The 15,474-nt window shown below is 36.3% G+C and overlaps 1 protein-coding gene across 1 annotated transcript in view; it reads right to left on the minus strand.

Moving 5' to 3' along the window:
* TMPRSS15 (transmembrane serine protease 15) overlaps positions 1–14,171 on the minus strand; it is a 224,362-nt gene extending 210,191 nt beyond the window's left edge. The window contains exons 1-6 of the mRNA XM_075197836.1: positions 14,099–14,171; positions 13,544–13,683; positions 12,720–12,787; positions 9,809–9,960; positions 6,946–7,050; positions 2,002–2,121 (exon numbers count right to left, since the gene is read on the minus strand). Coding sequence (XP_075053937.1) covers positions 2,002–2,121; positions 6,946–7,050; positions 9,809–9,960; positions 12,720–12,787; positions 13,544–13,683; positions 14,099–14,171 — 658 coding nt within the window. The remainder of the gene's footprint in view (positions 1–2,001; positions 2,122–6,945; positions 7,051–9,808; positions 9,961–12,719; positions 12,788–13,543; positions 13,684–14,098) is intronic.
* Positions 14,172–15,474: the final 1,303 nt, after the last annotated feature.

The raw sequence follows: 15,474 nt of genomic DNA on the forward strand, positions 1-15,474 counted from the left end.
TTTGTTTTTTTTTCTATTTAACTACAAGTGGAGGGGGGGGGGCATAGACAGCCACCAAACTACCTTGGTCCATTTATTTCTTATATTGTTTAGTCTATGCTGGCTGCTTTTCTTCTATTCAACTACAAGTGGAGGGGAGGGGTCACAGACAGCCATCAAACTACTTTGGTCCATTTATTTGTTATATTGTTCAGTCTATGCAGGCTGCTTTTTTTCTATTTAACTACAAGTGGAGGGGGGGCCTATAGAGACTGACACCAAACTGCCTTTGGCCATTACTAGTTAATGTACAGTCAATGCAGGCTGATTTTTTCCTATTTAACTACAAGTGGAGGGTGTAATATACACCCAAAGACGATGGCTACATTGCCAATAGTCAAAGATGGAGGAGTAAGACAACCAGGTTTGTCTGTATAATTTGCAGGCAAGTGTTAGAATTAAGGATGGCCTACCAGGGATTAAACTGTTTTTTTCATAATTTATTAGCTTTAGAATTACCTCGCTTATCCAAGAAACTGGTGGAGCACTAAATTAGGTTATTTTAGATCAACAAAATGGTATTTTATAGTATAGTACGTGTGTTTCTATAATAGTGATTTACTTTATATGTAAATATTCATAAACAAAACATAAACGCACAAAATCAAGAAATCATATACGGATTTCTGTAAATATTATCCTTATAACTGACAAAATGGACATAACTTAATCATCATGAGCTAACCATCAGAGATAGGAGTTTCACATAACCATTAGGCTAAATAACAAGGCCAGTGTGCTGTGTTATGTAAGTGTAAATTAATATATATATACGTGGCTTGGCTAGGAAGAATCTCTTTTTATAGTACTTATCTTATACATGGTCAGTTTTTGTAACTAACCTTAGATATATTTCAGTCATTATTTACAACCTATACATAATCTAATTTCATAATTGTTTCAAAGTGGCACTTGAACCAGGTCATCAAACTGGTTCTAATATTTGGAAATTTGTGATAAATTGTTAAACTTTATATAGACAAAAAGCTGAGCTAAATTCGAGCTATGTCCAACTATGAGTTGGTTTGAGCATATTTAAGTTTGTTCAAACTTCAAAATGCGTTGACCCCATAAAGAACGGAGGTAAGTTTTTTTTCACATAAATCACGGGGGCAGTCTATATGAAGAAGTTTGGTAATTACCATTTTCCTAGGTTTGTTTTGTTCAGGCTGCTTTCATGATTTAAAGTTCTGCACAGTTTGCCCAGTGTCACATGGCAAGGGCAAACTAGGGCAATACAGCCACATTGCACAGGCTGCAGTGAGGAGATCGGCTTTGGAATGCCCCGTTGAGCTCAGCCTGCACTGTAAAGTCCTCCCCCTTTTTCTCCCCCTCTACCATCACATGACATGCTGACAGTCTATGAGTTTGTGACTGTGACTGTAGCTGTGACTGGCTGCTATATTGTCTATCGTCCAGAAAATAATAATTTGCAGGGGGACATCTAAAAAAAATAACTATCAAATGAGTGCTTAAAATGTACTTAGCTTGCTATTTAAATAAAAAAAAGAATATATTTGTGGGATTACTGCATATTGTGTATAGTATTTCTTAAAACCATTTTTCAACGTAAACAGTGTATTTGAACTTGAACACAGTAATGTTTGATATTCAATGTAAAAAAAATTAAACTCTAAACATCTAGAAAAAAGAAAACATTTTAAAGTTTATTTTCTTTTTGGCTATTACATATTAGCTACAAGCTGCAAGTTAACAGCTTTGCAATTATAAAATGCACACTACTGTGGTTGAACCAGAAAACACATTTTGAGATTTTTCATAATTTCATGGAAGAACTGAGACCAAATATGGGGCTCCCGGTGGCCAACAATCCAATGGTGAAGGTACCGGAGATAATATGGATCAATACTCAGAACTATTCAGAATACTTTTTGACCAATAACTATAGTTACTTATATAGTAAAATAATTAAAATAAAATAATTTATTATATTAGACTTACCACATGTCTTGTTATATTCATCAGAACCATCTGGACAATCAGACACTCCATCACAAAACAGAATTTCTTGTATACATGTACTAGCATCATTACATAACCTCTGGAAGGGTAGACATTGAACTATAGGGCAAATAAAATAAAACATAAAAGATACTTAATGTGGACATGTCCTCTAAACATTAAATAATATATGACTCATTACAAGTACTAATATTTTTTATATTTAATGCCTGTTACAAAATTGCACATTTTCCTCCAACCTCACAATATAATAGGACAGCATGAGAGTCAGTGATTGGAACCATTAAAACTTAGTATTGGGTATCGACAAGACTGAATTCTCTTCCATGTATTACAAATCATAAACATACTCTGTCCTCCATCCTGTTCCGGTTATTGCTGGAAAGGACCTACGTAATTATCACGTTTTTGGACCAAGAAGTAACAAATTATAAGTTTACAAATTTAAATCAAATTAGAATATAGTAATATCTTGAATGTTATATGGTATCTTGCATGTAAAACAAGGCAGCTGCCTAAGTCCAGTACGAAATGAAGTTTATAAAAACTGTTGACAGAGTAACCATATTCTTACAGGCTCTGCCAATTGTATTTGTCGCTGAAAGATGTTACACAATGATAACATGGGGATAAACTGCCACTTGTAATAATAATTATTATTATTATTATTATTATTAATTTTTATTTATAGGGCGCCACTAGGTGTCCGTAGCGCCGTACAGGGACAGACAGAATCACAGTACAGGGTGAGACAGCACGGTACAGTTAGCAAAAAGCACAATAACTCGGAAGCTCAATGTACAGCTAGATGACAGGTGAGAGCCCCAGTGGGGTAGAGAGAGTAGAAAGAGGGGTTAGAAGGGCAGAAGGACCTCACGGAAGAGGCTAAGTAGCTGGAGAGCAGAGTTATAAGGGGTGGAGAACAGGAGGAGAGGTGATAATGGATAATGGATAATAATGGAGGTAACAGAGGGACAGTTTGGATGTTTTATCTAGAGGTCTAAAACATACTTTTCCAATAATGTAATAACATAATAGGAAAAATCGGAGGCCCCTTTTGGTTTTCAATTCATCAATTAAATAGCATGAAAAAAAAAAAAATCAAATATAATATACTATGCAATTTATTTCACAAGAGAATCAAGAAGGATCAACAACAATACATGACTTCATTTTAAAAAAAAGTATATTTTTATCTATCTACTAGTTATTAAGAATAACTTAAAAGAATAAAAGTTTTCTGAACCATCTTTTTAAAGAACAAAGGACCATAATAGCATGGGCTAAAAAGGTCATTTTATCTTATCTTGGCTATTTATATAATCTTGGCTGCAACAGCACAATCATTATATTGAACCAAACAAAACACACAATTACAGTAAAAGATGTAGTTAATTTTCAGCCATTAAATAAATAGATTTTGCTTATTTGTTCTGTAACTAAATGGTCCCTTAGTGAACAGCAATTCAGAAGAGGCACTTTAAACGAAACAAATATAAAGGAAGCATAAAACATTAGATGTGATTTTACTTTGTATGGAACAATAAAGGCTGTTGTTACACTGTATGATTTCTTAGTGGTGTATATTCCATAGTTCCACTTGTATTATTCTTTTTATTAGATCACAATATATTTTTCCTATGAACAACTTTACAGGGCTATTACACATTACCATTATAAATAAGGAAACTCTCAAAACTGGTCCATGGAATATTCACTTTATTAAACACTTGACCAAAAAATTTTGCAAGTTTCGCCAGTGGACCTCAAATGTGACCTTAGTATTACCCCAGCCACACTACACAGCAGAGTGAATTTACCTTTCGGACGTTAGCTCTATTAATAGACAATAAATTCTGCAAAATGTAAATTTACCTATATACTGTAAAATAGCCATATCATGGAATAGTGGCGCAGAAGCCTAACTCAAACATTATGTCGTCAGAATTTTACGCCACTGTGAGATTATTTTTTTGTGAAATTTTAAGATACGTTTGTTCATCTCTGGTTACCCCACATCTGCACTCATCTCACTTTACACCCAGGGCTAGTTTAGGTAACAGTGCTGACTAATAATATATGGCAATGCACAGGGCCGTAACTAGGGCTGTGCGACAAGGGGGACCGCCCAGGGCGCAACGCTGAAGGGGGGCGCAATTTAGGAATATTTTAGGTTAATTTGGTTAAAATTGAGGGCTAGGGGGGCGGCATTTGTCTTTCTCGCCCAGGGCACTAAAATTCTAAGTTATGGCTCTGGCAATGCACAGCAAGACCCTGCAGTTTTCTGCAATGAGTACTGATGGGTGCCATTGCTATGGCAATAAAATTAGCCAAATATGAATACTACAATATCCTGGTCTTGCTGCAGAAGCAGGATCAGCTGTAGGTAAAAATACATTCATGAAGTTGCATTAATAACCCCAGTAGTAGAATTGTATCAATAATAGCACTAATAATGTTGTGATTATTAAAATAATATTAGTGAAGTGTCACACCTCTTTTAAGCCTGGGATAATTAACTAATGTCCACCAGCTCCTTGACTACATGCATGTAATCCATAGAAAAGCACAGGGCCCAGGCACTCCTGGAATTGAGCAAATATGCCACCATTGGATCTCTATATAATGCACATAGGCGCCTTACCTTGCCCACTATCCTGTATCTAGTATACATTAAAAGTAAATGATAATGCTTTTGTGCAAGCCCATTCATTATCATGGACTACAATTTTCTCCAAATATACTGCTTGTTGGGGTCAAAGGTCATGTCATGAAAGTAAAGGGACAAAGTAACTGTCTTTGTTATATGGGTTAAATCTGCAGATTTGAACATTTTACTATATTGGTATCTGGGCACATAAAAATGTTCTTTCCCATATAAAAAGAATTTGGCTGGAGCTAAAAAACATCCCATTGTAAGTATTGGCCTATGTGGAATTTCCACATCTAAGAACATGTGCTGGGGACTATAGATGAAGGTGCATTGGAAAGTTTCCAGACTCCAGATTCATTATCAGGGGACTGGTGTGTGTTGCTCCACTTTGTAAAATTGTAAATTCTATATACATATATAAAACTTAATATTATTATTATTATTATTATTATTATTATTATTATTATTATTATTATTATTAATAATAATAATAATAATATTATTATTATTATCATAGATTTGTATGGTGCCACAGTGCTCTTCAGTGTGGACAGTGGGAAAAAAAGGGCATACTCAAAATAGGACATACAAGCTAGTCTATACACATACATAAACACTGTAAGATATACATATAGAACACACAGAAAACATAAACATAACATAAAAAATATTAAAAGAAAAAGGTACACAGAAAAGATTTAAAAGAAGCAGTTAGGAGAGAGATTACTGTTAGGGGAGAAAGGCTCTTCAGCTGCTAAGTAACCAGTATTTATCTTACTTTCTGCAATAATTCTAAAATAAATTTAATTGTATGACAAGTCAGACTAAATCGTTATATTTAAGTACTGAAACTTACACTTTAGCCATTTTTACTAACATAAGACGTCTCAAAATATATTGCCATTTGTTACAGCAAACTGCCAAAGCAGCAATTTTATAATATCTGTACAACCGCATATAAAATGTTTATATATTTACAGAACTATATATAACTATACATGAATTTGTATTAAATATATCTTTTAAAGTGTGGCCCATTTCTGTTTTCTTCTGCTCAACATCCTGAATATATATTGTTTTTTCAAGACACTTTTGTGTTGTTTTTACCACATTAGAACCAAGCAGAGCAATGAGAATAATGTGTTATCACAAAAAACGTTAAGCAATAATCAAACATTGCTCTCTACACTCTCTTTATCTTTAAAGGGATATTATGCTGAATGATTATTTATTTCAAAAACACTGCATCATTTATTAGTATTCATCTGCTTCCTAAATGTTACTTTCTCACTCTGGGACATGCTGTGCATAACAAGTGAAGTGCAGAAATTGCTATCCCAAAACAACTGCATAATAATACAAACATAGCCATAGCTATCCCAAGTCATCTTGTCTTGAGTTATATTACATTAGTTAAGGATGCAGGCTGGATACACACTACAGAAAGTTTTTCCCGATGTGTTATCTATAAGGATTTTACCAACGACTTATTAAAAAAAAAATCCCGCTCAGCATGCTGATTCATGTGTTTACACTATACATGTTGTTCAACATTTACCTTCAGGTCTGTGCTCTTCATCTGTCATAACCATCGGCTGAACAGATCATAACTCCATGGAGATCCTGATTGTGAGTGCATACACACTGCAGAATTGGAACAACATCGTTCCATCGATGAATGATGATACAACGTGTTTTGGAATGATAAGCGTTGATCCTTGCAGCGTACACACTAATGCAATATCAGGCCAAACAGTCGCTTATCATTTGTTTGGCCCAATAATCATCTGAAACCACTGTAGTGTGTACCCAGCTTTAGTGAATGGTTTTAGGGATAACTATCTAGAATGGATTTAACTCTCACTTTGGTATAGCTTCAGCTTCATTTGTTTCATGGATGTTTTTCACAATCTGTGGATGGTGTTTATTTGTTTATATGCTTCACAGCAGCCAATATAGCAGTTAGCACTGATAATTCATTCAAATAGTGTTTAGATAAAGGTACATTACATTGTATATATACAGTATATATACTGTATAGCATGCACATAAAAGCACACATATATTTAAATGGCAAATCTGCATCTCAGAGTCACAGTATGGATAGTGTATAAAATCTCTGCAAACTATACGGTAAAATCAATACGAAAATAAAATAAAACAAAATGGGGACTATTCCATACATTTTTTTTCCACTTGGTGACCGCAGGCGATTTATAGTTATTTAATAACTTTTTGGATTTTTTCATACTGCATATTTTATTACTAACCTGTACTGGTGGTTCTAACATCAGCTGTGGTAGGGTTTGTCGTGGTAGGGTTTGCTGTGGTAGAGTTTGCCGTGGTAGGGTTTGCTGTGGTAAACGGTTGTATTTCTGCAAAATCAACAAATATTTTATTCATCTTGTATAAAGCAAAACATTTTGAACTTTCCTTATGACATATTTACATGTAGAGAAGTCCTAAATACTAGCCAATGATATTTCTGAATATTGTCGAGATCCTATATATAGCACTGTGCAGTTGAGAGTGTAGAGAATAAGTGGAAAAAACAAGTTGTTACTACTACCCCTGCCTAATACATTCTGCCACTGTGGTTTAGAATATTTTCTAATGCATAAATAAAATTAAAGCAAACATATACAATAATAAATAATTAAAAACTGAAAAATAGTAGTAATGGTATTTAAATGATTAAGATAAAAGCCGCTGGAGGTAATTTAAAAAAGTGCAAAACAGACACTGCACAGCACAAATACAGCTTTGGACCCACAGAGCACCTGAATTTTCACCAAATCTAGATGGCCAAGGAGAAGGTTCCACAGGAAGAGGGGAGTGGACATGTTCAGCAGAATTAAGATGCTCCTGGCAAAGTAGGGAGTAGGCACAACTGTGCACATTGTTTTTCAGAGCAGTGCAGAAGCAAGATTTTTTTTTTTGCAAGAATATTGTAATGAGACAAAGGGGTGACAGGACCTATTTTCAGGGGCATTCCTCGCTGCTTATGGTCATTCCACTCAGAGATCTGTTCTCATCATATTTTTCTTCATGAAATAAACAATTCCCATGCACATTGCACTGTGTAAATGTAAAAAAATTTAAAATAGTGGGGCTCTTCCCATTCCTCCTCTGTGCTATGGGGTGTGGGTAATTAACGTAATTGGGAGCCCTGGAGTTTCAACATTGCCATCTCAGTGGTCCCAATGGAATACCCTGAAAGAAGAGCAGATTTGTGAAAGGGAAACATAACAGAGCTAGGAAAAGTATTGGCATAATAGAAGTTAATCAATAAATGGTGGGGTTTGGTTGAAGGATTTGGGGGTGATATTATGTGCATTTGTATATATAGAGGTAGGATTAGAGTAATATTACATAGTAGCTTGCAAGGTGACAAGCATCCACTCCTGCTTAGGCATTGGGAATATAGAGCATAAAACAAAACCTTATGAGATATCAAACATTGAGGAGCTGCTGACAGAAACTCAGGCAGCTACGTGGCTGATGACCACCATTAGAGATCTCACCCAGGAAGTGGGAGCTGGAACCGCTCAAACCAGGCATGGGCCTACTACAAATGCTCAGTGGGCAAGGCTGCCAGAGCGTTAGACCCCATATCTCCTGCTGCAGCGATTTGTCATAAATCTGTACCCCATTGTGAATATCATCCTGAATCACCTGCTGAGCATAGCATGGCTTAGGGCTTGTCCAGAGCAAGAGAGACGTCAGGCAGGTATGCGCAGCTCCAAGGTACAGTGATTTATTAACCACATTTTGGGTTGGAGACTGGGTGCACAGGAGGTGGATAGTAGAGAAGGATTGATAAGCACAATATCTAATGTTGGGATTTTTCAGCAAATTTCTGGTACTTTTGGGGCAAGTGTGGTTGACTACAACAAGGAGAAGATTATCCTGGCTATTCAATGTTGGTCCTTGTAATTTGGGCCCATCCAGCAGGTTTAGGCTGGAGGTTGACACCCACCCACTCACCAGATGTTTTGAGAGAGAAAAACAAGGCAGACTGGTGGACCCTAGGGCAAGGTAATCATATCAGTCAGAATAGATGTGATGAGTCCCTATCTTAGGACTTACACAAACATGAAGGTAACATTATTGCTGCACAAAAGGGTTTGAGAAGGATTTTAAGACTCCCTTCAAGAAATCCAAAGCACTAAAGGAACATGGTGATTTGAAGTCTGCAATGGAGTACCTTGAGGTGGTCAAAAGATGAACGTAATGAAAGAAGTAAAGTTGGGAAGTATACTGGGATCACAGGAACATCCACCATTAAATGGGTTACTTATCTCTCTGGTAAGGGTGGTTCCAAATAAGTTTTGACTATACCAACATTGGTTCTACCCTATGGGAGATTCAGTGAATATTATTAGTATTATTATAAAATTATTAGCAGGGTAGTGTACTCAATGTCATATACCTCATTTGATACATCATTTGATACAGCAATCCAGTGGTGGAGGAAGTTGGGACAGCAATTCTTAAAATATCTGCTGTGGTGCGTGAGCGGTGGGTGGCAGGCTATGGTGGTGATAAAAGTATAACATGTGGTGATTATGTTGGCCAATTCTTCAAAATCCCCAAAATAATCTGATCGTGATCAACATATTTTGATCAGACTTGCACAACAGTCAGCTGATGTTTATTGTCGACCTGCGTGTGGGGTCATCTGCTGACCACACTAATAGGCAACTATGTGACCCCGATTGCTCATGCTGGGTGCTAAATCAGCAAAAATGTCTAATTTGATACCTATGTATGTGGACAAATTGAGCACAGATCCTAACATTTTATGCTCAGACCAAAAAATAAAATTTGGCTGAGTGTAGACTTCATTAGCTACATTGCACCATTCAGTTCAATAAACTGTATTCCATCCATAGAGCACCAACATATGCAAAACAATGGTACAAAATATGAGGAAGCATTGTAAGTATATTCATTTTTGTACAGGCAAAATGTGACTTTATGTGCAGTAACCAATAACAAGAAATCAACATAATGAAAGTAAAATTCTGATTGGTTGCTCTGAGTTAATGCACATTTTAAATGCTATCAGGACGTATTCCCAATAGTATGTTCAATAAATATTGCAGCTTTACACATATGACTTGTGCTTACCTGTAATCAGCACACTTGAATTGTCTATTTCATACTTCTTTGTGAGTTCTGAATGATTCTCCTTAATGCCAATAATTAGCTCATTCTGAACATTTTCATGCGATAAAACTTGTGTAAAGTGTACGGTGAAAACCACGATCACACTACCATTTCTAAGAACAGATAATTGAAGAGAAATATTTGGTAAGTCAATTAGTTAATGGATAATCTATCGTCATGCATTGCATGTGAAAAATGAGGAATTTCATCTTAATTTTCAATATATGAAATAAAGATTGATAATACATTATGGAAAATAGAAAACAAAATAGTTTGAAGCACTTTATAAAAATGAACCTGTCCGCTCCCAAATGTCAATGTATCTATCCGGACTCCATTGATTCAACATAATTTAATTCAGCCGTAGGTTTGCTCAGACACTTCTTCAGTGGCAAATAATAGATGAGATGTTTGCTATTGTTGTACATGTGCACACCAGTGACGTCTCTCTGTTCGGTCTTAGCGTGTGGGGCTCAATGAGGGCCTCATGTAGAGTTGGGCACAATGCCGGTCTAAAATGAAGGCCGAAATTGTATCCCCCAAAAAAGACATCTTACATGGCTATGTTGAGCCAGATGCATCTAAGCTGATCGTCATGACTATCAGTTCGAAACTTGCGTTAGTGATCGAGCACCCGCAAGTTTCCCTTCTCCTAACAGCATATGCATACGAGTCTCAGTCTCAGTCTACAGTCCTTCACACATTCTGCCTCTTCAATCATAAGGCCGTAAGTGCAAGATGGAATACATGACCCAAACGCAACTAGTGCTTCACGAGCATGCACAGAAGTAGAAACGCACATTATATCCTGAAAATGCAGTAGATAGATAGAAAGATAGACGGACAGACAGACAGACAGACAGACAGACAGACCGATAGACAGATAGATAGACAGACAGACAGATAGACAGATAGATAGATAGATAGATAGATAGATAGATAGATAGATAGATAGATAGATAGATATGAGATACATAGATATATATGAGATAGATAGATAGATAGATAGATAGATAGATAGATAGATCGGGGCAGCACGGTGGCTCAGTGGTTAGCACTTCTGCCTCACAGCACTGGGGTCATGAGTTCAATTCCCGATCATGGCCTTATCTGTGTGGAGTTTGTATGTTCTCCCCGTGTTTGCGTGGGTTTCCTCCGGGTGCTCCGGTTTCCTCCCACACTCCAAAAACATACTAGTAGGTTAATTGGCTGCTATCATTGACCCTAATCTCTCTCTCTGTGTCATCTGTATGTATGTTAGGGAATTTAGACTGTAAGCCCCAATGGGGCAGGGACTGGTGTGAATGAGTTCTCTGTACAGCTAGATATCTATCAAGATAGATAGATAGATAGATATTAGATAGATAGATAGATAGATATTAGATAGATAGATAGATAGATAGATAGATAGATAGATAGATAGGTAGATAGATATGAGATAGATAGATAGATAGATAGATATCAACATTTTGTCACTTTTTGGTGTCAGCTGAGATATCATCCTCCTCTGTCACATTAATGTAATATAGTACCCTAACATTTTTCTCTCCTTTCTGTTATGCAGTGTTAGAATTCTAAAATAATGATTTTACAAATGTAGGAAATGTAAATGCAATTAAGTCCAGGCCTGGATTAATTCAATTGCAATGAGGAATGGAAAAGAACATTGCTTTTACAAATACAAGCAGCCTCTAATTTAGAGAAGTGAACCGAAATTCCATTTGTTTGCTAAATCCTGCAGTGTCATTGCCTATTGAATACATAGTTTGCTGTTATTCTGCAATTTCTGACTTTTCTTAGCCCATTATCTCTGCCTAGGGTAGATTATTATGCTGACAATGCTGGTAAAATGGGATTCAAAGCATAAAACGTTTTAACCCTTTGATGACCTGTGGTAAGTGACACCATAATGACCAGAAATAATTTTCATTTTGCCTTTAGTTTTGTGCTGGCTTTATCAAGAATACCTCAAGAATACCCTTTCTATGCTTAAGTCTAAGCAAATTTTAAGGGTTTTTTTTTTCATTTAGCAACATATTGGATTAAATGTATTTTTATTTTATGGACATTAGACAAGTTGAGATAAATGGACAAAATAGCAAAAACATACTTTTCATTAATAACACAATTTTGCTCAATTATTGTATCCTGAACGTGGGGATACCAGAAAGCCACCTAAATACTACCCAACGGGGATACAGCCAGTCACAGAGTTTTTGGCTTTATCAGAGCGTGGTTAATCCTGACAGGCATGCAGGTTTAGTTTGGGCATGGTATTGCCTGTTAGTGTAGTAAGCCTGTAGGTATCTATAATTGACAAGTGCATTCAAGTAACGTGAACGCATCATATCTGCAACACCCCACTCAGGAATGGAGTGAGCGGGTGTTACACCATTTCCCATTAGAATACAGCCTACCAATTTACTAGGACCTACTGGTACGGACACAAAATGCCTTAATGTTGTAACTAGTTCCTAATGATTTCATAGGCTGAATACAGTTTTTTGCTTCCGCATGTTGTAAAATATATCACTCTTAGATGGATGCTTTAACCTTCTGCAATGCAAGCTCAATTGAACATTGCTCTCTAACCTTCAAGTTCATTGTTTGCTTCTGTACTGTTTACATTACATGTTCAATATATGTCTCTTAACAGTGCTGTGGAAGATGTTGGTTTATAATAATAATAATAATAATAATAATAATACTTATTATTATTATTTCTGCATTTAGTACCACTTTGCTTTTAAACTAATGAACTTAATCTTTTATTGGATATACAACATTGAACTTAAAATAACCTAGCCGACAATAATACAGGACAAAAAAAGAGACATATCTAAATTCTATACCACATAATTTATGTCCTTACCTAAATTCCACAACGCTTGATGTTTTATATTCAAACTTCAGCTGACTAGCTTGAAATATTTCATTGATCTGTTTATAAAAAAAAACATCAAATAATGTCTAAAAAATTATAATTCCAATTATTAATACTAAAAATACAAAGTATGTAGAAGAGAACATTTAAAGCACACACCCACTCACAAATCTACTTTTTTTGTCACCCACTGTCTCCCCAGATGTTACGATTTAGTGGTCCGATGCCCAGGACCCATGACAAGCAGAACATACTTACTTTCCTGGGGGTAAATGTATCAAGCTGAGAGTTTTTTGGAGGGTTTGAAAAACCAATCAGATTCTAACTATAGTTTATTTAGTACATTCCACAAAATGATAGCTAGAATCTGATTGGCTGCTATAGGCAACATTTCCACTTTTCAAAACTGCCGGAAAACTTTAATCTTGATACATTTATCTCCTGGTGTCTATCTAACAGTTGATTCTACTGACAGTAGAATGTTAAAATTTCATTATTTGAGCACATTGTAACTTGTAAGAGAAATCTGACCAATCAATGCTCCCAACACTAAAGATAGTTGCTGTGTTTTATTAATGTATAGCTCTGCATGTATTTTGTCCCACTATTATAGCAAAGCCAGTGTGTTATTACATATTGTATTACTTTGTGAAGTTTGTAGCTGGACAAGTTAGCCTATTAGATATGATGATTTGTATAGATAAGTCTGTATTGGTGCTTATATGTGATAAACAAATATTGTGCCCCTCTTTATAATGTAGAAAGAAACAATGTACACATATATGTATGTAGTAATAAAAGCAAAGATTTACCATTTGCTGGATATCAAAGGCAAGAATTTTAAAATCCGCTGAGTTCTGGTCTTGCAGGCTGGGTGTGTATGTTGCACCAGACACTATTTTAAAGGATCCCCATGCTGTGCTGCTTTTGCCAGAATCACAGGCCGTATTACCTGGGGGAGAGGATTAAATCACAGTTGAAAATTAAATGTATATATTTCAATATGGAAAATGCACACAGGTTAGGCAATTAAATTCACTTTAGAAGAATATGTACAGCAGGGCCATCTAAACAACATTATGGGCCCCCGGGCAAAGCAGTGCACCAGGGCCCCTAAATATAGATATAGATATATAGATGTATACAGATACAGATATAGATATAGATATATAGAGATAGATAGATGTACTTGCTCACTGACCCTTGAAGGTTTTTTTTTGCAGGTTTTTTTCTTTTGTAGGATTATTTATTCTCATTAAGAGCCCTGTCTATGGGGCCCCCTTGCCCGTGGGGCCCCCAGGCACCTGCCCATCATACCCAATGGAAAAGATGGCCCTGATGTACAGTTAGAGGCAAAATAGTGCAACTCTGGGTTCCATGGCAAAACTTGGGTCTGAATGTGTCGCTGTAGCCTTCCCCCCCATGCTCTGCTTTAACCATTGTACATGTGCTGCTCTTTCCTGTGTAAAGAAGGGGCTTCACAGGGGAGCACGCAGGGGGGGTTTCTGGTTCTCCAGAAACCCCTCCCCTCCGCAAAGAACGGGGGCTAAACAGTGCCCCTACATAGCGGCACTGTACTGTACAGCAGCCGCGGCACTGTCAAAGAAGTGTCCGCGGCAGTGCTGTAATATAGTACAATACAGCACCGCCGCGGACGCTTTTTTGACAGCGCCGCCGCTGCTGTCCAATACAGTGCCGCCGAAATGGAGCTGCTGATGCGCGACCGCATGCGCAGCAGCTTTCTCTATATTTTGTCTGGTGGGAGGGTCGTACCTCTGGACCCTATAGCTTTGTACAGAAATATAGACAACTTTTTATTTCTAAATGTACTATAAAAAAAATCAGATTAAGAAAATAAAAAATTAGCTAAATCGAACTAAGTGAAAAGCATTTTTGTAAGAAACAGTAGAGCTGCCTGCGATGGTAAGGTCAACAGTTTTTTCCATCTAATTATCTCTATTATTCTCTTAAACCTAAGAATGAAAATAATATATGAATTTATCAATACCACATAATGTAGACCGTGCACTCAGCCTACTGTAAGAACACTTATGAATGCCATGTATGCACACAGCATGATGTGTTGTTTTTCAGTGGAGGCGGTAATGCTATTCACAGACTTGGCTTTTAGCTTCCTTCCGCTATAGATAACTCTTGCTTTAGGGAAAGTGCCAGCTATTCATTCACACCAAGGGGGTGCATATGAAAAAAAAAGCTGTTTTTCTTGTGCAAACTTCATTTATTTCCAGTTATCTTATATAATTTTTTACTTATGGAGTTTTTATTTTATTTCATAATGAATTTTATCATCCATAGTATTAATTTATTAGTTTTAATAATTTACTATTAACCTAGTTTCATTCCAACCCGCAAATGCAAGGAACTATAAGTGAATGAAGTTATTATGGTAAACATCAATAACCAACTCTTAAAAATTACCTTCTGCTAAGACTAAGTGAAAGTTGCTCTTATAATGTAGAATTTATGGACCTTGCAAGTGTCCATACTGTACTGCATGCTGTATGAGCTATCTTGCCATTCTGAACATAAGAGGAGGCACCAAAATTTGCCCCTGAAAGTTAATTATAAATTCCTCCCTTAATCAATAAATAATGATTGTCTCATAATTCATACTCAATGGTGCCACTTCTTATGTTTAGAATGGCAAAATGGGTGGGGGTATGGAATAATGATGATCATTATTCTGACAAGACTTACCCCAACGTCTTCACAGCGAACGGAA

The sequence above is a fragment of the Mixophyes fleayi genome, chromosome 2 (assembly GCF_038048845.1).
Source record: "Mixophyes fleayi isolate aMixFle1 chromosome 2, aMixFle1.hap1, whole genome shotgun sequence".
NCBI classification, from domain to species: domain Eukaryota; kingdom Metazoa; phylum Chordata; class Amphibia; order Anura; family Limnodynastidae; genus Mixophyes; species Mixophyes fleayi.